General features: G+C 39.9%; 1 protein-coding gene across 3 annotated transcripts in view; it reads right to left on the reverse strand.

The window, feature by feature from the left end:
* PRIM1 (DNA primase subunit 1) overlaps positions 1–19,149 on the reverse strand; it is a 41,326-nt gene extending 22,177 nt beyond the window's left edge. For 2 of the 3 annotated variants that reach the window (XM_089680859.1, XM_089680850.1), the window contains exons 1-6: positions 18,936–19,149; positions 10,665–10,822; positions 6,057–6,163; positions 4,473–4,546; positions 3,723–3,859; positions 67–125 (exon numbers count right to left, since the gene is read on the reverse strand). In XM_089680859.1, the coding sequence (XP_089536985.1) occupies positions 67–125; positions 3,723–3,859; positions 4,473–4,546; positions 6,057–6,163; positions 10,665–10,822; positions 18,936–19,044 (644 nt within the window). In that variant the 5' untranslated portion in view covers positions 19,045–19,149. The remainder of the gene's footprint in view (positions 1–66; positions 126–3,722; positions 3,860–4,472; positions 4,547–6,056; positions 6,164–10,664; positions 10,823–18,935) is intronic. The other variant, XM_089680868.1, reaches the window with a different exon arrangement.
* Between the last annotated feature and the right edge of the window lie 8,115 nt (positions 19,150–27,264).

Genomic DNA, 27,264 nt, shown 5'->3' on the forward strand with positions numbered 1-27,264 from the left:
AAAACAGAAATATTTATCAAATAGACAGTAAACCAAATGGTATCATCAATAGCTAGCTATACATACCTGACAAATGGGTGAATGGGATCAGAGAGCTGAACTTTCTTTATGGTCTCCTCTCCTCCCTAGAGAAAAATAGTCACAAGCAGCTCAGATTAGCAGAAGTGAAATGTGAAACCTACAGGTTTTGTATTGTAATTAAACAGTAAGATTTTACCTACTGCAAAATGGTAAAATTTCTTTTCAGCAGTTGAAAATGGAAAGAGAAAAAAAGAAGAAGAACATGGTCCTGTTTTGATCAGTGGCTTTGCTGTCTCTTAAAATCACCTCTTAGACTAGGTTCACACTTATGCAGGTTGTGTTTGATCTGTCTCTGTGGTGCTTTTTTGCATGTGTTTGATGCTTTTTTTTGCCAACTTGTTGCTGGCCAAATTAAAACTGCACTAAATCTGCAGCGTTTCCATTGGTCTATTGAACCAAAAAGCAACAATTTGCATTAAAAAAAGCCCCTGACCTTTTCCAAAAAATGCACCCGGTGCAAAACACAGAGATGTGAACGTGTCCCATAGGAAATCATGTTAAATGGACTGTGGTGTATTTCTGCAAAACACTGAGGTGTGAACCTAGACTTAATGCTGGCTTTAGCTCTACCCTATTTTAAAGGCCCAAAATATGGGCATGCCTGTGGGAGAAGGTACAGCCAGCACAGAGCCCCCGCTCTCTCAGCTAAGTATATTAATACAATTATGAATGAACAATCAACGCTGCTTGTTCATTCATAAAGGTAAATTATCACTCAATGCTGCAGCTCCATATAAAGTATCTGCCAGCACCCTGTTATGTGCAAAGGCAGATGCAGACAGATAAAATGGAGCTGCAGCTCTAACTGCTCTTTACTATTCTGAACGAACAAGCTGTGGTGTTCATTCATTTATAATGGTGACAGATCTCTCAGCACGGAGTGTTAATCTGTGGCCGCTTTTAACCACAAGCCTACAGGGCACTTATACCCCCTTCCTGCCCAGGCCAATTTCCAGCTTTCAGCGCTGTTGCACTTTGAATGACAATTGCGCGGTCATGCAACACTGTACCCATATGAAATTTTTATCATTTTTTTGTGACAGATAGAGCCTTATTTTGCTGGTATTTAATCAACTCTGGGTTTTTTTCATTTTTTCTTAAACCAAAAACCACTAAAAATTTTGAAAAAAAAACACCTTTTCTTAGTTTTTGTTATAAAATTTTGTAAATAAGTGATTTTTCTTCTTCACTGATGTGCGCTAATGAGGCTGCAGTGATGGGCACTGATGGACACCAATAGGTGGCACTGATGGGCATTGAAAGGCAGCACTGATAGGCGGCACTGACGGGTGATACTGAAAGGCAGCTCAGATGGGCACTGATATGGCACTGGCACTGATGGACACTGACAGGTGGCCACTGCTGGGGCTACACTGATCATCAGTGTACATGTCCCCTCCGTAGAATGCGTGACAGCTCGAGAGGAGAGAAATGCCGATAACCAGCATTTCCCTGTTTACATGTGATCAGCTGTGATTGGACACAGCTGATCACATGACGAGTCAACATTTTCGGCTCTTTCCGTGCATCGGTGATTCACTGTGTCTCCGCGTGCTCCGGGAGCCACACATGCGCGGTTAGAATGGGAGGATGTCATATGACGTCCTCCCAGAACGAAAGAACCACTTTGTGTCCGTCATATTACTATATGGCGGACGGGAGGTGGTTAAACATACACAACCCCAGCTCTGCGTGATCTTTCACTTTAACGAATCAACAATCAGTAAAGCTGAGCCAGTGCCATGTATGACACAACTCGGCAGCGCTGGTCGTTCATTTACAGGGGTGAGCAAGCCTATGCTTACTAATGAGCAGCACCTGGCATTCCTGTGGCTGAGCTAGCCTCTCTGCAAAGAGCACACAGAGAAAACACACTGTCAATAAAAAAATCAGTTTTCGTTAAAAGTTTTGGCTGGACTTACACATTTAAAATGAATAACCAACATAAAGATCCTGCTTAAAGGACCAGCATCACAAAAAATAATGTAGCTTGATAACTGTAAGACATGAACACATACTTATAATATTCAGTATATGGATTCAACGTTTCTCTTTGTTCCTGCAAATTTACAGTATTTGTCTTCCACATTTACATACAGACTAAGCGGTCCAGAAAAGTTAACGGGGCAGAGACAAAGTATAACCTTTGTTCTCCCAGGGAGGAAAAGAAGTAACAATCCCGTGTCTCAGTATGTCCCAGCACTGTTAAACATACAAAGTATATTAGAATGATGTAAACATTTGCATCAATATTTATTTTCTAGTAAAGTCTTGTCTGCATAGCGTGTAATTACAACCCCAATTCCAAAAAAGTTTTGGACACAGAATGCAATGATGTGCGAATCTCAAACCCATAGTTTTAAGTACAATGGAAAATATAAGACATACTGTATCAAAATGTTTAAACTGACAAAATGTACCATTTTAAGAAGAAAAAAAAAAAAAAAAAAAAAAAAAAAAAAAAAAAGGGAAATTGATGGCAGCAAAACATTTCAAAACAGTTGGGACAGGGCCACGTTTACCACGGTGTAGCATCCTCTCTTCTTTTAACTCGGAATGTTGTTCTATTCTTGGCCGATATAAGATTCATCGGTTCAACAAACCTGGGTCATCTTTATCATATTTTTTTGTTTCAAGATGCGCCAAATATTTTCTTTGTGAAAGGTCTGGACTGCAGGCAAGCCAGTTAGGCACCCAGACTCTACAACTATGTAGCCATTGACGCAGTATATGGTTTAGCATTGTCCTGCTGAAATATGCCAGGCCTTCCTGGAAAAAGATGTTGCCTGGATGGGAGCATATGCTGCTCTAAAACCTGAATATATCTTTCAGCAATAATGGTGGCTTTACAGATGTGTAAGCTGTCCATTCCATATGCATTAATGCAGCCCCATACCATCAGAGATATAGGCTTTTGAACTGTGCAGATACCGTAAGGTCCCTCTCCTCTTTAATCCAGAGGATGCTGTGCCCATGGTTGTCAAAAAGAATGTAAGATTTTGATTTGTCTGAGCACAGAACAGAATTATATAGATTCTCTGAATCTTTTTATATTATGTACTGTAGATGATATTTAAGGTCTTTAAAATTTTATGTTGAGGAACATTATTCTGACATAGTTTGACAACTTTTAGATGCAGCTTTTTACAGACTGGTGAACCTCTGCGACACTCTTTAAGATGCTCTTTTTATAGCCAATCATGTTATTGACATGTTGCCAATTAACCTAATTAGTTACAAAAATGTTCTTCCAGCTCTTTTTTTTTTAGTAAAACCTGCAGCCCTTTTTTTTTTGGCCCTGATCTAATGCTTCTATCAATTTCAAAATTACTTTTTTTTTTTTCTTAAAATTGTACATATAATATGTGGTCTATTGTGAATAAAATATGGGTTTGTGCGTCTCAACTTTTTTTTTGGAATTGGGAATACATTACCTATATCTATTAATACATACACCAATTTTTTTTTCCAGAATGTGGTGTTAGCCGGCAAGTGTTCTTCAATACTATAAAGCTGCATCTTTCCTAAATCTGGTTGTGAATTCATATTTTTGGCCATCTTGGGCTAACTAATGAGAAACAATATTTTGCATTGCAAACATAGCTACAGATAACCACAAAAGACGATCATTAATACTCTACCTTCACCACACTTAAATACTCTGCTACTGCAGATCTTTCAGCTTGGGAGAGCTTCCTGGCAGATTCATCACACACCCAGCAATGGACTCCTCTCCTGCCTGAATATACCCATAATCGATACTGGAACCCAAAGTCCTCTAAAAAAAATTAAAAAAAAAAGAAAGAAAGAAAAATCAAATTATTCTGAATTTGCGTACAATGCAATGCAATTTCAAGCTGGCCAATTGCATCAAAGTTATTCTTGTCTGGTCAGTTGCTACTCTACTCTGCAGACGTTTTACCTCTTGCTTTCTAAATAGTATACTCCTAAGAACAGTACCAGCATAAGGCAAAAGGGACACTGCTGAATGCAAGTGGCAGATTCAGCAATGCATGTCAAGAATGGGAAGCGACAAAGTTTAAGAGGGTGGACAGCAACAACAATATAAGTGTATGCATGCATGCTCACATACCTAAACAAAAGGATGCTATTTCTTAATGATTTCAAGTTCCTACAGTAGCTAAGTTTGTTAAGCTGAGGTTTTGTTTGTAGAAGTGATGCTTATAAAAGACTGAAGCTTTATGAAAGCATATGTAAGAGGCAGATTAGTTGTATTAGCAAAAAATGTGTTAAATAAAATTGAGACAAGCTTACTTCTAGCACATATTTGATAATAAGGCGATAGAAGTAGCACTGTGAAAAATACTGTAACTCTCAAAGCATTTTTACTGATTATAGTAAAAGCTCTAGCCTCATACAACACTACTTACCTGCTAGTGCTCTATCCAGTATTCTCATGGCAATGGTCATTAGAGTCCAGCACTTATTGCATATATCTGCAGAACTGGAACATCATGAAGTAGGTTACTGTATACTAGTAGTAGTTAAAACAAAAATTCAATGTAAATAGTTGTGAAACATTAATTAAATGATCAGCTAGTGACAATGTATTCACCATGATGGGGGGTAAAATCATGTACAATCAGCTCTTGCATAACATTTAAAAATAGAAACTTGGTGTAAAATTCTGTTAAAGAGCACACTAGAAGCAGTGTGTTGTTGGAATGGAGGACCAAGCTGGCTGAAATCGGATACCTGGGGCAATTGCTCTTAGGTCCCCAAGTACATTGTTAGCTGATATCACTTGAAGGGCAAGTCTGCTACCCTCATCTATGGAAACGAAAAGAATGGAATGCAGAGGCTAGGAAGCAAAACCAAAAGCACAAACTTTTACGAACAGTAGAGCTTGTCAAAAAACACATGCACAGCTAGAACATATTCAAAATAACTGGGGGTTACATAAAGTGCACAAGTTTAGTTGGATAGGGGAATTTTGTTAAAGAGCAATAATAGGACCTGCAACATGCAAGCCCGAAGTAAGACTACAAAAGCGTGTACAAGTTCATCCATAACAATATGGCTTCTCAAACATGGTAAGCAATTAAGTGATACAGTGACTTGCCATATGAATGGACTGGATGTTTTTAACACTGCTCCTAAAGGGAGCCTGACTTTTTTGTTCTGCCTCTAAACGTCCCTGCATGTTAGCCTGTGTGTCCATGCACACATTAGGAGTTTAGAGGCTGGGATGTTTAAAAGGCAGAAAAAAAAACCACTTTCCGTGCATCCAGGAGCAGTGGCAGTTTGGCAAAAAATGTGTGTTTAGCACTTGAGTGTTAATTTTAATGGCCAGAATAAATGATATACTAGCCAATGAAATTAACTCCCAAGTGTATGACACGCTTAAACGTGTTTACAGGCAAACGGTTTTCCTGATAAAACGCTGATACCAGGAGGAAGGACGTCTAGGAAAGATATCAAAAAGGTCCAGTGTACATGAGGCCTCAGTCTTCCAAGTAGGTGGGGGGGGGTCTAGATTATTAACATGATAGAGTTGAAGGGGTTGTTGTACAATAATTAGTTGGAATCAAAATGTATTAATGTGCAGTGGGGACAAGAGGCAGGGATTTGAGACACCGAAATCAAATACAGAGGGAATATTCTCTCATGTCTGACCATCTTTAGTTTGATTCATTTGGAAAATGGTTCACCATTTCACAACATGATGTCCCCAAAATTGTTACCTGAAAAGTGGATTTTTCAAGTGAGCTTATATTGGACTGTCAAATAACTATTGCTTTTATTTATATTACAATTCATTTGTTATAAAATGAAAAGTATGCTGTGACCATAAAACTACTTTAAGCACACTGAAATTTGGTGCGCAGGTATGCACATAAGCCAAATCTAATTCACAATTCAATGTCTGCAGTATACCTTATATTTTTGTAACTTGGGGCAGTACAACACAGTTGGTACCACAGACTCAGAAAACGAGAGAATATAGCATTTACCTGCAGCACCTCCGAACATCATCATAATCTGTCATATCAATATCAAACACCAACTCCTTCTCTTGTGCTTGAAATGTTCCCGATTTCACTGAGTTGTGCAAGCTGGGCTGTGGAGAGAAATTCATAAACATAATTTCCAAACTTGTCAAGATACACACAACCACTATTTTTAACTGAGGAACACACACACACACACACACACACACACACACACACACACACACACACACACACACACACACACACACACACACACACAGAGCAAGCCTCTATTACAGTGTTGCCTTTCTTATTGAGGGGAAGAACTTGCTGTGTCTGTCTTTCAAAACTATTAGCAACTATTTGGCCTTTGTGAGTATAATTTTTATTCATTTTATTAATAAACTGCACTTGAGGAAATACACAAGACTGGTGCATCATTTTTGTCTCAGTCATTTAGACATTTTAAGGCATTTTAGGCAGCATATAGTAAAAATATCAGATGCTGAGAGTAAAGAAAAGTCCTGAGTGGGCTATGAGTTGTAGCTTGCACAGGACTATGGACTCCCTGCGCAAAACCACTGATCGACCCATGGAGTGTGTCACATGCTTCTCCATATCTGGAAGTACCAGACATTCCTTCTGGTACTGAATGGAAGAGCGATAACAATGTAACTGTATGTTGTAGAAGGGTTGGGTATTAAAGAACACCTGAATATGTAAAAATCAGTTTAGACTAACTTATTGCCATCCTGGGCAAATTTGACATTTTTTATATACATATTAAAATCAATATTTACTTACAAGATTACTTCGATCTCAAAAAATTTTTCTGAAAGCAGAGGCCCTGAATAATAAAATGGTGGCTGTTCCTACCTTCTCCCCCCCCCCCCCCCAATTTTGCACAATATTTGCACAGCCATTTATTGAATGCAAACATTCAGAAAAAATTACACTCAAATTAATTTTAGTGCACACAAAAGAACGTAAAACACATTTTTAAAATAAAATATAAAAGATGATGTTGCATTGATTAAATAATTATAACTTGTCAAGATTTACTGCATGCCTGTGAAATAGCAACAAACTGCAGTACCTAAAATTGTCTGAATGCCTTTAACCACTTGCCCTCCAGAGGATTTACCCCCCTTCCTGACCAGGCCATTTTTAGCAATATGGCGCAGCGTTACTTTAACTGACAATTGTGCAGTCATGCAACGCTGCACCCAAATGACATTTATGTCCTTCCCCCCCCCCCCCCCAAAAATAGAGCTTTTGGTGGTATTTATTCACCTCTGCATTTATTTTTTACGCTATGAAACAAAAAAAAAAAAAAGACCAACAATTCTGAAAATATATATTTTGGTTTTTGTTCTATAAAACATATCCAGTAAAAATATTTTACAAATCAAAACTTCATCATAAATTTAGGCCAAAATGTATTCCGCTACATGTCTTTGCTAAAAAAAAAATAAAAATAAAATAATAATCTCTATGCGCGTAAATTAATTAGTTTACGTGAAAGTTGTCTACAAATGGAGTTATATATACTGGAATTTAATTTTTATTTTACTAGTAATGGCAGCGATCAGCGACTTATAGCAGGAGTGCAGGGGGCATTCTGACATTGCGTGGGAACTAACTGCCACTGACATCCCCAGTGACACTAATACAGTAACCAGCGCTAATAAAAAGAACTGACACTGTACTAATGACACTGGGCAGGAAGGGGTTAATAACCAGGGGCGATCAGAGGGTTAGCTGTGTGCTTTTTACTGTGTAAGGATGCTGCTTTGTATTGCTCTGCTATGTACAGCAAAACAAAGCAGCATGTTGGAGCGGATAGGAAAGAGATCTCCGTCCGGAACCTGGTGATTGACAGCCGTAGCTGCCTATGGTGGCACGCGTGCCCCCTACCCGGAGCTGCAAAATCACACACACACAGGCACACGATTGTGCGGCCCTGCAGCAGTATTTGTGCTATGGGGCAGCGGGGAAGCAGTTAAATGCCTTTATAGGTTATTAGGAAATGAAGGGCTCTGCAACCCTACAAAATGGTCGGGCAGCTATAGAGCTGCTCAGATCACTTTTAAATGAAAGCAGATTACCAGCTAAGAAAAAAATATTAAAAAAGGATAATGGCTGCAGCTACAATCCTAGTATAACCACTTGCTGTCCATTACATATACATACATTGTACAGCAAGTGGTTACGCAAGCATCAAATGTCTCTTAACATCGATACACAATAACAGAGAATACACTATCATGCCAGAATTTTTTTATCTAAAAATGGCACTTATTAGAATTAGGACTGCCCAATGCGCAAGAGTGTCCATGGCATGTGTGTGTTAGAAAGCAAAAAAAATAAAGCTATAATAGGCAGTACAACAAATGTTATGAAAGTTATAAATAGCTAGATGTATGAACGTCACAGGATTTAACCACTTCAATCCCCTTCCTGCCCAAGCCAATTTTCAGCTTTCAGTGCTCTAACACTTTGAATGACAGTCATGCAATACAGAGCTTTCCTTTGGTGGTATTTAATCACTTTAATTATTTTTTTGCGATATAAACAAATACTGGAAATTTTTGAAAAAAGGTCTTCTTTTCCATTATAAAAATTTAGCAAATAAGTAGTTTTTCCCCTTATAAATTAGAGTCTACAAGCCAATATATGTATCACTGAAAATGGATCAGTCCTGATGTACTGAGTGCCTATCTCATTACTCGAAGCCCTAAAATGCCATCACAGCACAAATAACCACCCAAATGACCTTATTCACAAAAATCAAGGGGGCTTTCATTCATCTTATCCATCTGCTGCACCAAAACAGAACCCTTGGTATGATTCTTGGCGTGTGTGTGTGTATGTGTGTGTGTGCGTGCGTGCGTGTTCTGGATAAAATAGGGAATCCGGTCCACCTTTACATCCTGGCTGAGAGCTCAATATCGGGGACCCTCTGCCACAGTTCAGTATCTTTCCCGACAATCCTCCCCTTTTCCAATTCAAAGGGGAGCACGCCAGCGGTGTCCTTTATCCCTTTTTTTTTTTTTTTTTAAGTCCGCAAACGTGCAGACTACAACGAAAAACCCGTAAGTGTTTCACAAAAAAGTGCAAGTGCAAAAACACCACACAAAAAGTGCACTTAGGGGTGTGCTTTGTCCTACCCCCGAAGGGGTTGGACCACTACCCTGATCCCCCGGGGCACAAAGCTCCTGACAGGGACAAGGTTCCCATTTGGTCCTCCTGGCCAAAAGGCCTGGTGGACCACCGTTCCTTATGCCCAGCCGAAGCCGGACATCCAGTACTTGGTTAGGGGGCTCTCCCGAAGAGAAAACCCCCTAGGGATCAGGGGAGGAAGGAACCGAAAGGCCACACATCCTCCCCCTAGACTTCAGGGCAGGCCCGATGACCCACACCCTCCATCATGTGAAGAAAACACACACATAAGTAAAAGTGACAAACGTGGGAGTGTAAAAATAAATAAATAAATTAAATAAATCTATAAAAATAAAAAAGTGGTCGTGCCCAAATTGTGCACTGACCAGGCCCTGAGGCCTGTAGCAAAAAAAATTGCCCAGAACTTGGCCAAAAGGCCCGGTCCTAGAGGCGCAGTGCAAAAAGTGTTTAAACGCAGTGACCATAATTAGTGGGTGGATTTTGTAAAGCTTATCATAGCAGACTGATCTCAGGGAAGGCACTGTGAATTAGCGCCGAAATGGAGGAAGCGCACGATCATGTCATAGCGTGACCTGGACGTTACAGCTAACTACATGGGCATGTGATGGATGGGATGGGTGGACCAGTAAGCATGCAACTCATTTTTTTTGCAAGCCCCATGTTTGTGAGGCCCAAAAATAATTGGAACTCCTCTACTGTAAGACGTTTCTATTCAAAAGGACGGGCATAGAATAAATTGGAGTTGTTTACAATGTTTGCAAAGATTGACCTGTTTCACAATCAAGAGAAGGAAATGGTCGGTGGAAAAAAAAAAAAACAATTTTCAATGTTGACCTGAACACCTGGTTGTACAGTAATAGGGGGGATTGTAGCTCATCCTGAGTTAGAAGGCAGCTATAATGGGTTCGCAAGTGCATCTGGGAGATATGTACAGACCCTAAATTTTTGGGGTCTGGTGTGATACTCCAGTACTAGTACTGGGCCTTTCAACCAGGGGTCTAGCGCTGTTGGCGTTTGCCGATTCACCAATGGGGTATATGGCGTTGCTGGTGGTTGTCTGGTCTTCAGAGTGTCTGATCCTTTTAGGAAGGACTGTTTCTTCCTCTGATTTGGTCACTGACCCATTACTTTTAACAGGGTAGCACCCTGTACTATGAGCTTCAAGTCTGGGAGGATGTCATATGACGTCCATCCAGGAGGAGGAAAGTCCCGCCCGGCCGTCATTGTACTATAGGTCAGGCAGGAACCGGTTCAACATGGAACAGTGAAATTCCATACAATCAGGAAAAAGACAAAAAAAAAGGTAAAAAATAATGTAAACATCAAAATTACATGGTCTAATAAAGCAATAATGTGTAATAATACGTTTTGAGTTACGCAAGGATAATAAACACTATATTCTATAGAACTGTTAGAAAAAGAAAAAAAAAACCATAGAGTGGTCACCTTGTGGGAGTATACTGCTCCAATATCTATTTTGTATGGATTCATCTTCTGCATTTCCTTCTCCAGTTCACTCTGGTTGTTGAAGGACTGATATCGTACATATATGTCATCTTTCAGGGTGAAACTGAACTCCCGGTGCTGAAAGTAGTTTTTCACAACTGAAAGAACACCCAGAAAAAGGGTACATTATCCAGTGTCTTTTTTTTTTTTAAATCAAAACAGGTAGAAACTTTCAGTTGATTTTCACTTCCTATTCTTTTTGACCCCCTGCCTCCAAAAATACTATAAAACTCCAGGACATTTTTAAGTAGATGTATCACATTATTACCAAGTATAGGATAAGCAGGACCAGTACAAACCTTAACCACTACAGTACTGGGCACTTTCACCCTTCCTGTTCAGGCCAATTTTCAGCTTTCAGTGCTGTCACACTTTGAATGACAATTACAATACTCATGCAATACTGTACCCCATGTGAAATTTTTATCATATTTTTCACACAAATAGAGCTTTACTTTGGTGGTTTTTAATCACCATTTAAAAAAAAAATTATTTTGCTAAATAAAATGGAAAAATGACCGAAAATGTAGGGGAAAAAAAAAAAAGTAAAGTTACACTTAAGGCAACGCCTTTTCCAGGAGTCTTTCAGGACAGCACCTTGGGAGACCTCGGCTCCTCCCCACCTGAGTAAACACCTCCACCCAGAATAAAAGTGCAGCCTCCCTCACCGACCTCAGTTCATGACTTAGCACCTCCGGTCACCTGGGGAGACACAATACAAGACATGAAAAAGAACCGTACCGTGTAACCAAAAGCTAAGAAAAAAAAAGGGTAGGTAACTGGTGCTGTCCTGAAAGACTACTGGAAAAGGCGTTATATTAAGTGTAACTTTGCTTTTTCCCCTTCCCGTCTTTGGACCACTGCTTGCAGAACCTTGCGTACAAAGGCCTGCTGCTCTACCGAGACCAGGTCAAGTCTGTAGTGCTTAAGGAAGGTGTTGTAATTGGACCAGGTAGCAGCCCTACAAATCTGTCCTGGGGTTGCACCAGCCAGCTCAGCGTACTTGGCCGCCATGGCCCGGGTGGAGTATGCCACGATGCCCTCTGGGACTTCCAGACCCTCGGTCAGACATGCCTATCTAATTGCCAGTCTTAGCCACCTAAAGTGCGCCTGGAAGCTTTACAACCCTTCCTTGCTCCTGAAAACCAGGCCTCTAGGTTCCATCTGCTTACTTGGGGACAAAGGATCAGACCCTGAGAAAGCAAGTCCTCTCGGCATGGCAATATCCAAGGGGGGTAGACGGCCAGGGCTGCCAGGGTCGAAAACCAAGCCAGACTGGGCAGGAGCAGGGCTATCAGGATCAGGGAAGTTCACTCGGATCTGAATTTCCTCAAAACTGCTGGCAATAAGGAGATGGAGGGGAGTCATAACACAGGGAAAAGTCCCACCGCTGCGCTAGTTTATCCACTGCCAACGCCCCGTCCCAATGGTTTAGGGAGAAGAAAACTGGGACTTTGGTATTCCGGCCCGACGCAAAAAGGTCTATGGATGGAACCCCCTACTCCCCTATGATGGCCTGGCAGATCTCCCAACTGAGCACCCATTCTGGTCCCTCAGCTGCCTCCTGCTGAGAAAGTCTGCCACTTAGTTCAGATCCCCCTTCAGGTGGACGGCGGATAAGGAGGCTACATTGGTCTTGGCCCAGGTGAGCAGTTCCAAGTCCAGGGACCACAGAGTCTTGCTTCGATCGAGTTCCTCCCTGTCTGTTGACATACGACAGAGGAGTTGTCTGAGAGGACCCGCACGTGTTGTCCCCATAGATGCTCCCGGAAGGCCACAAGGGCCCGCAATAATGCTTTGAGTTCTTTCCACCAGTTCGAGGATCTGTCCCACTCTTCTGGTAGCCAAGAAGCCTGCGCCCCAGACCCCTCTAGATGCGCTCCCCAACCTCTGGCGCTTGCGTTTGTAGCAACTTCCTTGGAGATAGGCAAGACCCATAACAGCCCCTGAGCCAAATTGGCTGACCACCTCCGCCACCAGAGGGCCCTCTTCACTCGAGGGGGGTACCTGTACCAAAGAGTCCAAAGACTCCTGCGGCAATCCCAGATGTCCAGAATGAACAAGCTGGAGGGGCCGCAAATGCAAACCTGCCCTCTGTACCGCCGGGATGGACGAAGTTAGCAGGCCCAACACCAACATGGACTATATTAGGGACACGGCCTAGTTCCCTAGCAGCTGCTTAATTCCCCTGTCCAACTTTAGGATTTTCTCCTGGGGTAAGAAAGGTCTTCTGAGGGGTGGAATCCAGTTCGTAGCCCAGGTAAAACATCCTTTGGGCCGGGATCAAATTTGACTTGGCTAAGTTTATTAGCCAGCCTAAACTCGCCAGGTGTCTCATCACCAAGGTTATGTCCCGTTACAGCTGTTCCCCTGAGTCTGCAAACAATAGGAGATCGTCTAGGTAAGCCACCAGCGGATTCCATAAAGAATCTCTTGTATTTTATGGATTCGTTCAAGAGCCTGAGGTTCAGAATGAGCCTGTACTTTCCTGGAGGGCTTTCGGACCACAAAGACATGGGATTAGAAACACCTGCCGATCTCTGCGGAGGGGACCCTGATGTCGACCCTCTGCTCTTCCAACTCCTTCAAAGAAGACAGTAGGGAAGAGGTCTTCTCTGCACATCTTGGGAGCTCCATCACTAATAACCTCTGTCGCGGCAGTTTCCCCTTCTAACTATACCCAGGATAAAGGGACTGGAGGACATCGCTTCCCACTGTGGGAGGAAGACCCCCAATCTTTCTCCCACTGGGGGAACACTGTCATTGCAATTTTTGGGGCTGCTCAGGACAATGGGGGCAGGGGGAGGGGAAAAAAAAAAAAAAAAAAAATAAATAAATAAAAATCGCTCTTGCCCTGCCTCTTCCTGTTTACCCCCAGGGCTTTTACTGGGGACAAAATCCCCCCCCCCTTTTTTTCTGAAGGGGAAAGGCTTTTTTCCTGTCTGCGGTGCGATCCAGCACAGTCTTAAGACCTGGGCCAAAAAGAAAATCCCGTGATCGGGATGTCACAAAGTTTAACTTTGGAGATGTCCCCCTGCCATGTCTTGAGCCACAGGGCTCTGCGGGCAGAGTTAGTTAGGGCCACTGACCTCGCTGTCATTCTTACTGACTCTGCTGAGGCATCCGCAATATAGCCCACCCCCTGTAGCAAGGTCTGGAAGGAGGCCAATATCTTGTCCTTCAGGGATCCTTCTACAAAATGGGACTGTAGCTGTGTGAGCCAATATTCCATGTTTCGAGCTATCATTGTAGTGGCCATGGCAGGCTTTAGGTTGGATAATGTGGAATCACAGGACTTTTTAAGAAGGGAATCTGCCCTTCTATTCATGGTATTAGAGAAGACTACCATGTCCTCAAAGGCTAGATCCATTTTCCTGGCTACCTGAGAACATGCCACGTCCAGCTTGGGGCTTTTATTCCACATCGCGGACGAATCGTCAAACGGGAACCTGCGTTTGAGAGATTTAGCAAAGAAAGGCTCTCTCTCCGGATCCTGCCACTCCTTTATGGTTTCTAGTAGCACTTTGTGTACAGGGAAGACTCTTTGCTTTTGTTCCTCCATAGCCTGATACATTTGATCATGCAACGTGACCGGCTTCTTATCTTCCTTAATCTCCAAGGTAACAAATGGCTCCCAGTAAGTCATCAACCTCCTCCAGGGACAAATTGTATCTAGAGTTGCCTCTAGACATGCTCGAGGGATCCTCCCCTTCAGAGTCTGCCTGGGAATTTGAGTCTGGGGATGGGTCCTCCTTCACCAACTCGGCTCTTGGACCCCCCACCTCCTTATTAGTTGCTGGGGAAACCTTGATTTGTTGGGGGGGAGGGGGTGTGGTCTTTGCCTGAGGCAGAGATAAATTCTCGACCAGAGACCTAAAGGAATCAAAGGTAGTTGTCAGTTCTCTGATTTAACCAGGTCCCCCTGAGAAAGAACTTCCTCCCTGATCAGGCCCTCAACACAAGACTCACACAGCACACTTCGTCCAGGAGTCTTTGAAGGTCACTTTGCATGAGGGGCACTTCTTTTCAGCCCTGCGGTGCGGCTTGGACTTCTCCCTGGCTTTCTCCTGAAAACAAGGCTCCCATTAACCAAAGACATGGACTGGCCACCCCCTTCTGGCAGGGCGTGGGAGTCCTCCAGCTGAGACCCCTTCCCACCCCGTGCTCTAGCCCCTCTGACCACCAGGAGGGCTGAGGACACCCTCTGGAGCTGGGGGCCAGACAGGGAAAAAAAAAAAAATCTCCTCTGAGGCTGGCACGGACGTCACCTGGTCCCGGCGCTTCTGCTCCGGACATGTTCCAAGGTGGTAGTCTGCCCTGAGGTCTTGCGTCGCCCACCTCTGCAGGATGCAGCCTTCAGCACCAACGCACTCTGGTCCACGTTTCAAGGGACGCGGCCATTAGCCTCGCCCCGGGAGGAAGTCCCGCCCCTCCACCAGAAGTGATGTCCCCCATCATCGGGCCCAGCCAGGGCTCCATTTTCCGGCACATTTCGTGGGGGCGGCGGTACTTCTCCCTCGGTCCCCCTGGAAACCGAAGAGTGGACGCCCAGCACGGAGCAAGATGCAGGTGAGGGACACCCCCCCTCCCCCCATCTTCCAGGCACAGTGCGGTCCTTCCAAGACCGTATCTTCCCACTGTAGAAAACACCATTACTGAGGTCGGTGGGGGAGGCCGCACTTTTATTCTGAGTGGAGTTGTTTCCTCAGGTGGGAAGGAGCCGAGGTCTCTCAAGGTGCTGTCCTGAAAGACGGGGAGAGGAAAAATGTGTTTTTCTTGGTTTCCGTTATAGAATTTTGCAAATAATCTTTCTCCATACATTTAGGCCATGCTACATTTCTTTGGTGAAAATAACTCAATTCAGTGCATATTTAGTCTGTAGGAAAGTTATAGAGTCCACAAACTATGGTATATATCTGAAAATTGATCGGTCCTGATGTACTGATGGCCTACCTAATTTCTTGAGGCCCAAAAATGTCAGGACAGTACCGATATCCCCCAAATGGAAAGTAGACAGTACAAGGTATTTAGTAATAGGCATGGTGACTTTTTTTTGAAGTTGAGAACGAAGGCATTAAAAAAAATTTTTTTTTTTCCACAAATTTTTCATCACCATTGTAGTACAGCGTCATCATATACCTGATATGGCAGTGCTCAAGAACAATGGTGACAGTATGGAGATTTTTGTTTTATTATTTTATATTTTAACAATTTTTTTTTTTTGATTTTATTATATTTTTTTTCTAACACACTGTGACCAGAGCAAAATAACATTACCGTAGTAACATTGTACTACTCTGGGGAAGTGATCAGGATTATGACTGCTTATACCAGTGAATTCCACGGATATAAGCAACCATTTTTACTGACTGAAGTTGATTCATTCAGTGTGTATTGTTGTGATTAGCTGTGCTTGGCCACAGCTAATCACATTGTACAGATGGGTTGTAATTGGCCCTGACTGTACCATGTGTTCATTGTGCCCAATCACAGCTAACACCACAACTGTACACAATGAATAAATCGAAGTCATTCATCGTACCGGAAGCGGCCCAGTACAGTGATCTGTCATCAGTTGTATCTGGTTGACACAGCCAGTGACAGATCGCAAGACAGTCATGCACGAGGCCCATTCCAAGAGAATGTCAAATGATGTCCCACAGACTGTCATTTTACAATAGGCCGAGCAGGAAGTGGATAATAGAAGAGATCTTTTCAAAACAAGCTTAAAGTGCTATATATCTCAGAACCTCTGGCAAGTTCAAACCCCTTCCCACTCCTATGAAAAACTGAATTTCTTTTCAGTTCAGGAGTGTGTGTGTGTGTGAGATCAGAACCCTGTGTAGTCTTTACTTGTATTTTCCCCCTTTATATTGTAAATCGCTGCGTAAATTGTTGGCGCTATATAAATCCTGAATAATAATAATTATAAATAAAATTTTCCCTGCAAGAGCATAATGTGCTCTGTTGCAGAAACACTGAACATCTCCTAAACGGTGCACATTTAGACGATGTTCCTTGTACCTACAGGGAAGCTTACCTGTAAGTACAAGTGCTTTAAGGCCAGTGTCAATGAGCATTTATACTCAGTTCACATCTGTGTGGCCTGCACAAATACCTGCAGCCGTACCACCCGCATAGAGGAATGTAGAACCTGCAGTTGGATGCCATTAATTCAAATGGCATGCCCCCGCACTTGAAATCACATGCGTACTGGGAACCTTGGTTCCCTTGAGGGCTGCGATTTTCAAAGTAGTGCAGGGACTTCTTCCCTGCGTGTCCCCGGGCATGGGGGTCCATTCAAATGAATGGGCTCTTGTGCCTGTGCAAATTGCGGCCCGCATGACCTCACAGATGTGAACCAGGACTTAGAGAAATTTACCTTTACTAAGGCTAGCCACACATTAGTACAATTTTGTTCAAAATCTTTAATTTTAGGAACATTCAATTTTTTGTCAGTGGGATCAAAGCAAGGTTAGTTTTGCATGGAACACCAGCGCATCTCCACACATGCAAACACAGCTCTTGCACAGGATTACATTTAACTGCTTCCTTACCACACTATAGCCAGATGACAGCTACAGAGCGGTCGTCCAGTTCTGGGAGGGCGTCATATGATGCCCTCCCTGACCTGGACACAGCTGATCACATGACATGGTAAAAGGTCAATCACAGCAGCCTTTTACCACGTGATTAGCTGTGTCCAATCACAGCTGACTATCATGCCAATTACAGCTGACCACCATGTAAATACACTTGTTATCGGTAGTATTTTCCGAAAGTGCTGCCAATATCCAGCAACTGTCAAAAGGAGACATCTGCACTGATAAGCAGGGCACTGATTATCAGTGTAGCCCCAAAAGTGCCCAGCAGTGCTGCCAATCTGTGCCTATTAGTGACTCCTCATCAAAGTCCATCAGTGAAGGAGAAAAATTACCTGTTTGCACAATCTTATAGTAGAGACAAAGAAAACCTTTTTTTCAAAAATTTCACTCTTTTTCAATTTATAGTGCAAAAAATAAAAAACCCAGTGGTGATTAAATACCACCAAAAGAAGGCTCTATTTGTGTAGAGAAAAAAAATGATAAAAATGTCATACGGGTACAGTGTTGCATGGCCGCACAACTGGCATTCAAACTGCAACAGCACTGAGGGCCAGTTCACACTACATGTGTTTCAGTTGCTTTTTTTCTGCATACAAAACGCACAGAAAGGAGGTTACATGGCTGTCAAAGTCATAGTTAATGCGGAGTGCCACTTAACCTATCAAAAACTAGAAGTCAGCAGCTACAAAAACTGTAGCTGCCGACTTTTAAAAAACAGACACTTACCTGTCCCCCGCAGCCCGATTTACCGGCCGTCCTGTGTCCCAGGCGCTGGCATCTTCGGTGTGGGCACCGGGCTGTGATAGCTTGGGGCTTCACAGCCGGGTACCCACTGCGCATGCGTGGGTAGCGCTGCACTTCATGAATGGTCCTGTAGTCTTCTGGGACCTGTCACGTGTCCCAAAAGACTACAGGGAGGGAGGACACCTTCCGCTTCTGATCGCCTAGGCGATCGGACCAGAAGTGGGAGCGGGTACCTGTCAAATTCGGGTACCTGCTCCCCAAAGGTGCCAATCCTTAATGGGGAGCGGGGGACCTGTCCTTAAAGCGGAACTTCCCCTTTTGGGTGGAGCTCCACTTTAACATCAGTGCTTTGCAGTTCCATTTGTAGAAAAAAAAAAAGAACATGCTGCATTTTTTCGGCACAGAAAAACGCATCAGAAATGCACCGGAACACACGTCTCTATTTAAATTGAAGAAAGGGGAAAAAATGAACTGTAATGTATTAAAAAAAACCACACTGGAACGCATCGAAAACACACCAACAACACGCATGCAAAGCGCATCCAGAACACATCCGGCCTGCGTTTCTATAGTGTGAACCGGCCCTGAAAACATGCCTGGGCAGCTGTGTGAAGCAGGCCTTACAGCCAAAAATACTATTCCATCTGCTGTGATCCAGAAAACCTGTCTGGTAAAGAATCACATAACAAATAGAGACGATTAGAACATTGATTATACAGTGGCAGCTACATCCATGGCGCTGTATGTGCAGCTATCCGCAAAATACAGAGTCCCATGTGGACAGCAGTCAGAGAACAGACAGCGGAGGTCTCTGAGGACAGAACACAGCTCACAATGACATAGGACGCTGCTGTGTGCTCACCGCCACCGTAGTTGAGCCATCTGTAGTACTGGAAGAATGGGAAGATCCTCCGGTAGTAGAGCGGCAGCAGGTCCGGCAGGCTAGCGGGGTCATACAATGACAGGTCCATGAGGAGACACGGCGCGACACGGGAATCTGACAGCAACAACACAAAGTGCGCGGGAAAACGAGAGCCAATCCCAACACCGCTCTCCCGGCACTACGTCACCACCAGGAACTAGAGGGCCGAATTTTCGTATTACTTCCGGGGTGTAGGCGGAGCCAGAGGGCTTGTTCTTGGTCCTCGGTGGGTGAAGGCGTCCGGGAGTGTTCATAATGATGTTGGCTTGGGCTGTTAGTTGTCACGTGATACGTAGTTAGTGCTGCTATTGATTTATAGAACAGCAACCGACGGTATGTGGATTACAGTAAAGCGTTATGTCGTTAACCACTTGACTTCCAGAAGCTATTACACCCTTTATGACCAGGGATATTTTTCTGCTATTTAACACTGTGCTACTTTATAGCCCTCACACACAGCACTGCCCTATCTGCCAGGACAGAGGACCTGATTTTTTCTGCTGCAGTTAAAGTGACCTCGCTTGCACTTTGGTAGCCCATGTGTTGACAAAAGTATATAGAATAAACCTCCTGCGCTACCTGCCTGTACAAGGAAAGTGGGAGCGGCGATAACCTGACTATATGCCCAGATAGAAAAAGGTGGAGATTCCATGACTACACATTATTTACTTCAGGTACTTATATAGCGCTGTCCATTTACGCAGTGCTTTACACATATATATATATTGTACATTCACATCAGTTCCTAACCCTCAAGGGGCATACAATCTAAGATCCCTAACTCACATTCATATACATACTAGGGCCAATTTAGGAGGCAATTAACCTACCAGCATGTCTTTGAAGTGTGGGAGGAAACCGGAGTACCCAGAGGAAACCCACGCAGGCACAGGGAGAACATGCAAACTCCAGGCAGGTGGTGACGTGGCTGGGATTCAAACCAACAACCCTAGTACTGCCAGGCGGAAATGCTAACCATTTAGCCACTGTGCTGCCCATAATAAATCATAATAAACAGTAACTCAGTAATAAACAAGTGAAAATATTAGACCACACATATGTAATATTATAGAACTGAAGAAACCAAAGAGAAAAAAGAAACAAAGCCACGGACTGACCAGGAAAAATGGTGAACAAAGTGTGATAAAGTGTCCAATGAAAATGTGAAAAAACCTCCTAAATATAAAGCCCCCACCCTGTCTGCCTGTAGGCGATCTTTGAAAACTCACTTCTTCAGGGAAGCCTACCCCACCTTCACCTAAGAACTGTACTTGAATCACCTCCACCAGATCATCCCCCGCAGCTATCACCTTTGTATCACCTCCCCCTTCCTTTAGATTGTAAGCTCCACGAGCGGGGCCCTCATATTCCTTCTGTACTGAAATGTATTGTAATTGTACTGTCTCCCTTATATTGTACAGCGCTGCACAAACTGTTGGCGATATATAAATCCTGTATAATAATAATAATAATAATAAAGTGTAAATGTGTTCCCAGATGTCTGAAAGTGACATCTAATAATGCCTAATAAAAACTGGTGAAAATAACGGGAACCAATCAGGAAAAGTGCTGAAACAGTAATAGAAACACAATAGATAATGAATGATGTCAAGCCGTCTTGAAGGCAGAAGGCTAAAAGGGATAAAAGTGAACTCCCAGATGCCCAAAAGATGGCATCAACATATGTGACCCTAAAACCTAAATGCACAAATATATGTGCAATAACACTATCCGTGGGACCAAAAAGGTCCTAAATCATTCTCATAAATAAAGTGATATTGATGTGACACTACAAAAGTGACCTTCAGAAACAAATAAACTACTGGAACAAAACACGTGCCCCTCTAAAATGACCTCCAATTCAATCCCATATGTGGGAGAAAACCATGAATGATAAAAGCCCCTTGTGTCCAAGATGTGTAAATATGACCCCCACAAACCACCAATCTCAAAAAAAGCAGTAACAATAATGACAATGACCGCAAGGAAAGTTCACGTAAAGAACAAGTCCTATAATTGTGGAACAAATGCGGGTAACAACTTCAGATGCAGGTGGTCTCAGGAAATGAATCCGTCACCAGCTGGATTTTTTTTTTTATAGCACAAAAAATAAAAAACGCACAGGTGATCAAATACCACCGAAAGAAAGCTCTATTTGTGTGAAAAAAGGACATAAATTTCATTTATGTACCGTATTGCATGACCGCGCAATTGTCCAATAAACTAGCGCAGAGCTGTATAGCAAAAAAATGGCGTAAATTGCAGTATCTATACCATATTTTTTAGACGCTATAACTTTCACACAAAGCAATCAATATACACTTATTGGGATTTTTTTTTTACCAAAAACATGTAGCAGAATACATTTTGGCCTAAATTTATAACTAACTTTGAGTTTACTATATATTTTTTATAGCTGAAAGTAAAAAATATCGTTTTTCTTCAAAATTTTTGGTCTTTTTTTGTTTATAGCGTGAAAAATAAAAAGCGCACAGGTGATCAAATACCACCGAAAGAAAGCTCAATTTGTGTGAAAAAAGGACGTAAATTTCGTTTGGGTGCAGCATTGCATGACCGCGCAATTATCAGTTGAATTAGTGCAGCGCTGAGTAGCAAAAAGAGGCCTGGTCATTAAGGGGGGTAAATCCTCAGGAGGGCAAGTGGTTAAAATGTATAGCCAGAATGCCCACTCACATGTAATACAAAAATCAATAGCATTTAAACCACATGGTTTTGTTGGGTGTACATTATTATTAGAGATGAGCGAATCGAACCAGGCGAAGTGGAATTCGTTTCGAATTTCAGGAAAAATTTCCCGATTTCCCGATTCGAAATTTTTCTTCTTCATGAAAAGAAGAATGAGAAGAAGAATGAAAAGAAGAATGAGAAGAATGAAAAGAAGAATGAAAAGAAGAAGAAGAATGAAAAGAAGAATGAGAAGAAGAATGAGAAGAATGAAAAGAAGAAGAAGAATGAAAAGAAGAAGAAGAAGAATGAAAAGAAGAATGAAAAGAAGAAGAAGAATGAGAAGAAGAATGAAAAGAAGAATGAAAAGAAGAATGAGAAGAATGAAAAGAAGAATGAAAAGAAGAAGAAGAATGAAAAGAAGAATGAGAAGAAGAATGAAAAGAAGAATGAGAAGAAGAATGAGAAGAATGAAAAGAAGAATGAGAAGAATGAAAAGAAGAATGAAAAGAAGAAGAAGAAGAATGAAAAGAAGAAGAAGAATGAAAAGAAGAATGAAAAGAAGAAGAATCTTTTCATTCTTCTTTTCATTCTTCTTTTCATTCTTCTTCTTCTTCTTTTCATTCTTCTTCTGCTTTTCATTCTTCTTTTTATTCTTCTTCTTCTTTTCATTCTTCTCATTCTTCTTTTCATTCTTCTCATTCTTCTTTTCATTCTTCTTCTTCTTCTTTTCATTCTTCTTCTTCTTCTTTTCATTCTTCTTCTTTTCATTCTTCTTTTCATTCTTCTTCTTCTTTTCATTCTTCTTCTTCTTTTCATTCCTCTTCTTCTTTTCATTCTTCTTCTTTTTTTCATTCTTCTTTTCATTCTTCTCATTCTTCTTTTCATTCTTCTCATTCTTCTTTTCATTCTTCTTCTTTTCATTCTTCTTTTCATTCTTCTCATTCTTCTTTTATTCTTCATGAAAAGAAGAATGAAAAGAAGAATGAAAAGAAGAAGAAGAATGAAAAGAAGAATGAGAAGAAGAATGAAAAGAAGAATGAGAAGAATGAAAAAAAGAATGAAAAGAAGAAGAAGAATGAAAAGAAGAATGAGAAGAAGAATGAGAAGAATGAAAAGAAGAATGAGAAGAATGAAAAGAAGAATGAAAAGAAGAAGAATGAAAAGAAGAAAAAGAATGAAAAGAAGAATGAAAAGAAGAATCTTTTCATTCTTCTCATTCTTCTTTTCATTCTTCTTCTTCTTTTCATTCTTCTTCTTCTTTTCATTCTTCTTTTCATTATTCTTCTTCTTCTTTTCATTCTTCTTCTTTTCATTCTTCTTTTCATTCTTCTTCTTCTTTTCATTCTTCTTCTTCTTCTTTTCATTATTCTTTTCATTCTTCTCATTCTTCTTTTCATTCTTCTCATTCTTCTTTTCATTCTTCTTTTCATTCTTCTTCTCATTCTTCTTTTCATTCTTCTTCTTTTCATTCTTCTTTTCATTCTTCTCATTCTTCTTTTCTTCTTCATGAAAAGAAGAATGAGAAGAAGAATGAAAAGAAGAAGAAGAATGAAAAGAATGAGAAGAAGAATGAAAAGAAGAATGAAAAGAAGAAGAATGAAAAGAAGAATGAGAAGAAGAATGAAAAGAAGAATGAGAAGAAGAATGAGAAGAATGAAAAGAAGAATGAGAAGAATGAAAAGAAGAATGAAAAGAAGAAGAAGAAGAATGAAAAGAAGAAGAAGAATGAAAAGAAGAAGAGGAAGAATCTTTTCATTCTTCTCATTCTTCTTTTCATTCTTCTTTTCATTCTTCTTCTTTTCATTCTTCTTCTTCTTTTCATTCTTCTTCTTCTTCTTTTCATTCTTCTTCTTCTTTTCATTCTTCTTTTCATTCTTCTTCTTTTTCTTTTCATTCTTCTCATTCTTCTTTTCATTCTTCTTCTTCTTTTCATTCTTCTTCTTTTCATTCTTCTTTTCATTCTTCTTTTCATTCTTCTCATTCTTCTTTTCATTCTTCTTTTCATTCTTCTTCTCATTCTTCTTTTCATTCTTCTTCTTCTTCTTTTCATTCTTCTCATTCTTCTTTTCTTCTTCATGAAAAGAAGAATGAGAAGAAGAATGAAAAGAAGAATGAAAAGAAGAAGAAGAATGAAAAGAAGAATGAGAAGAAGAATGAAAAGAAGAATGAGAAGAACGAAAAGAAGAATGAAAAGAAGAAGAAGAATGAAAATAAGAATGAAAAGAAGAATGAGAAGAATGAAAAGAAGAATGAGAAGAATGAAAAGAAGAATGAAAAGAAGAAGAAAGAAAAGAAGAAGAAGAATGAAAAGAAGAATGAAAAGAAGAAGAAGAAGAAGAAGAATCTTTTCATTCTTCTCATTCTTCTTTTCATTCTTCTTCTTCTTCTTTTCATTCTTCTTCTTCTTTTCATTCTTCTTTTCATTCTTCTTCTTTTTCTTTTCATTCTTCTTCTTCTTTTCATTCTTCTTCTTTTCATTCTTCTTTTCATTCTTCTTCTTCTTCTTTTCATTCTTCTTCTTCTTTTCATTCTTCTTCTTCTTTTCATTCTTCTTTTCCTTCTTCTTTTCATTCTTCTCATTCTTCTTTTCATTCTTCTTTTCATTCTTCTTCTCATTCTTCTTTTCATTCTTCTTCTTCTTCTTTTCATTCTTCTTCTTCTTTTCATTCTTCTTTTCATTCTTCTTCTTCTTTTCATTCTTCTTCTTCTTTTCATTCTTCTTTTCATTCTTCTTCTTCTTTTCATTCATTCTTCTTCTTCTTTTCATTCTTCTCATTCTTCTTTTCATTCTTCTCATTCTTCTTTTCATTCTTCTTCTCATTCTTCTTTTCATTCTTCTTTTCATTCTTCTTTTCATTCTTCTCATTCTTCTTTTCTTCTTCATGAAAAGAAGAATGAGAAGAAGAATGAAAAGAAGAATGAAAAGAAGAAGAAGAATGAAAAGAAGAATGAGAAGAAGAATGAAAAGAAGAATGAGAAGAAGAATGAAAAGAAGAATGAGAAGAATGAAAAGAAGAATGAAAAGAAGAAGAATGAGAAGAAGAATGAAAAGAAGAATGAGAAGAAGAATGAGAAGAATGAAAAGAAGAATGAGAAGAATGAAAAGAAGAAGAATGAAAAGAAGAAAAAGAATGAAAAGAAGAATGAAAAGAAGAAGAAGAATCTTTTCATTCTTCTCATTCTTCTTTTCATTCTTCTTTTCATTCTTCTTCTTCTTTTCATTCTTCTTCTTCTTTTCATTCTTCTTTTCATTCTTCTTCTTCTTTTCATTCTTCTTCTTCTTTTCATTCTTCTTTTCATTCTTCTTCTTCTTTTCATTCTTCTTCTTCTTTTCATTCTTCTTCTTCTTCTTTTCATTATTCTTTTCATTCTTCTCATTCTTCTTTTCATTCTTCTTTTCATTCTTCTTCTCATTCTTCTTTTCATTCTTCTTCTTCTTCTTTTCATTCTTCTTTTCATTCTTCTTTTCTTCTTCATGAAAAGAAGAATGAGAAGAAGAATGAAAAGAAGAATGAAAAGAAGAATGAAAAGAAGAATGAAAAGAACAATGAGAAGAATGAAAATAAGAATGAAAAGAAGAAGAAGAATGAAAAGAAGAATGAGAAGAAGAATGAAAAGAAGAATGAGAAGAATGAAAAGAAGAATGAGAAGAATGAAAAGAAGAAGAAGAAGAATGAAAAGAAGAAGAAGAATGAAAAGAAGAATGAAAAGAAGAAGAGGAAGAATCTTTTCATTCTTCTCATTCTTCTTTTCATTCTTCTTTTCATTCTTCTTCTTCTTTTCATTCTTCTTTTCATTCTTCTTCTTCTTCTTTTCATTCTTCTTCTTCTTTTCATTCTTCTTTTCATTCTTCTTCTTCTTTTCATTCTTCTCATTCTTCTACTTCTTTTCATTCTTCTTCTTCTTCTTTTCATTATTCTTTTCATTCTTCTCATTCTTCTTTTCATTCTTCTTTTCATTCTTCTTCTCATTCTTCTTTTCATTCTTCTTCTTCTTCTTTTCATTCTTCTTTTCATTCTTCTCATTCTTCTTTTCTTCTTCATGAAAAGAAGAATGAGAAGAAGAATGAAAAGAAGAATGAAAAGAAGAAGAAGAATGAAAAGAAGAATGAGAAGAAGAATGAAAAGAAGAATGAAAAGAAGAATGAGAAGAATGAAAAGAAGAATGAAAAGAAGAAGAAGAATGAAAAGAAGAAAGAAGAAGAATGAAAAGAAAAATGAGAAGAAGAATGAGAAGAATGAAAAGAAGAATGAGAAGAATGAAAAGAAGAATGAAAAGAAGAAGAAGAATGAAAAGAAGAAGAAGAATGAAAAGAAGAATGAAAAGAAGAAGAAGAAGAATCTTTTCATTCTTCTCATTCTTCTTTTCATTCTTCTTTTCATTCTTCTTCTTCTTTTCATTCTTCTTCTTTTCATTCTTCTTTTCATTCTTCTTTTTCTTTTCATTCTTCTTCTTCTTCTTTTCATTCTTCTTCTTTTCATTCTTCTTTTCATTCTTCTTCTTCTTCTTTTCATTCTTCTTCTTCTTTTCATTCTTCTTCTCCTTCTTTTCATTCTTCTTTTCCTTCTTTTCATTCTTCTTTTCATTCTTCTTTTCATTCTTCTTTTCATTCTCCTTCTTCTTCTTTTCATTCTTCTTTTCATTCTTCTCATTCTTCTTTTCTTCTTCATGAAAAGAAGAATGAAAAGAATGAAAAGAAGAATGAAAAGAAGAAGAAGAAGAATGAAAAGAAGAATGAGAAGTAGAATGAAAAGAAGAATGAGAAGAAGAATGAGAAGAATGAAAAGAAGAATGAGAAGAATGAAAAGAAGAATGAAAAGAAGAAGAAGGAGAATGAAAAGAAGAATGAAAAGAAGAAGAATGAAAAGAAGAATGAGAAGAAGAATGAGAAGAATGAAAAGAAGAATGAAAAGAAGAATGAAAAGAAGAATGAGAAGAAGAATGAAAAGAAGAATGAGAAGAATGAAAAGAAGAATGAAAAGAAGAAGAATGAAAAGAAGAAGAAGAATGAAAAGAAGAATGAAAAGAAGAAGAAGAAGAATCTTTTCATTCTTCTCATTCTTCTTTTCATTCTTCTTCTTCTTCTTTTCATTCTTCTTCTTCTTTTCATTCTTCTTTTCATTCTTCTTCTTCTTCTTTTCATTCTTCTTCTTCTTCTGAGGATGAGGATGAAGAAGAAGAAGAAGAAGAAGAAGAAGTAGGATGAAAATAAGAATTCCAAGCCGGCAAAAAGTGTATCTGCAGAGCTCCGCTAAGTGTATCTGCAGAGCTCCGCTATTTCTGACAGTTCTCTGACATTCACTCCATACAGCGGTTGAAACATTGTATCTATTTGTTTCCATAAATGGAAACAAATAGATACAATGTTTCAACCTCTGCATGGAGTGAATGTCAGAGAACTGTCAGAAATAGGCTATTTCTGACAGTTCTCTGACATTCACTCCATACAGCGGTTAAAACATTGTATCTATTTGTTTCCATAAATGGAAACAAATAGATACAATGTTTCAACCGCTGTATGGAGTGAATGTCAGAGAACTGTCAGAAATAGCGGAGCTCTGCAGATACACTTAGCGGAGCT

Source organism: Staurois parvus, unplaced genomic scaffold (genome assembly GCF_062004578.1).
Source record: "Staurois parvus isolate SC_StPar_1 unplaced genomic scaffold, SC_StPar_1.0 ptg000017l, whole genome shotgun sequence".
NCBI classification, from domain to species: Eukaryota; Metazoa; Chordata; class Amphibia; order Anura; family Ranidae; genus Staurois; species Staurois parvus.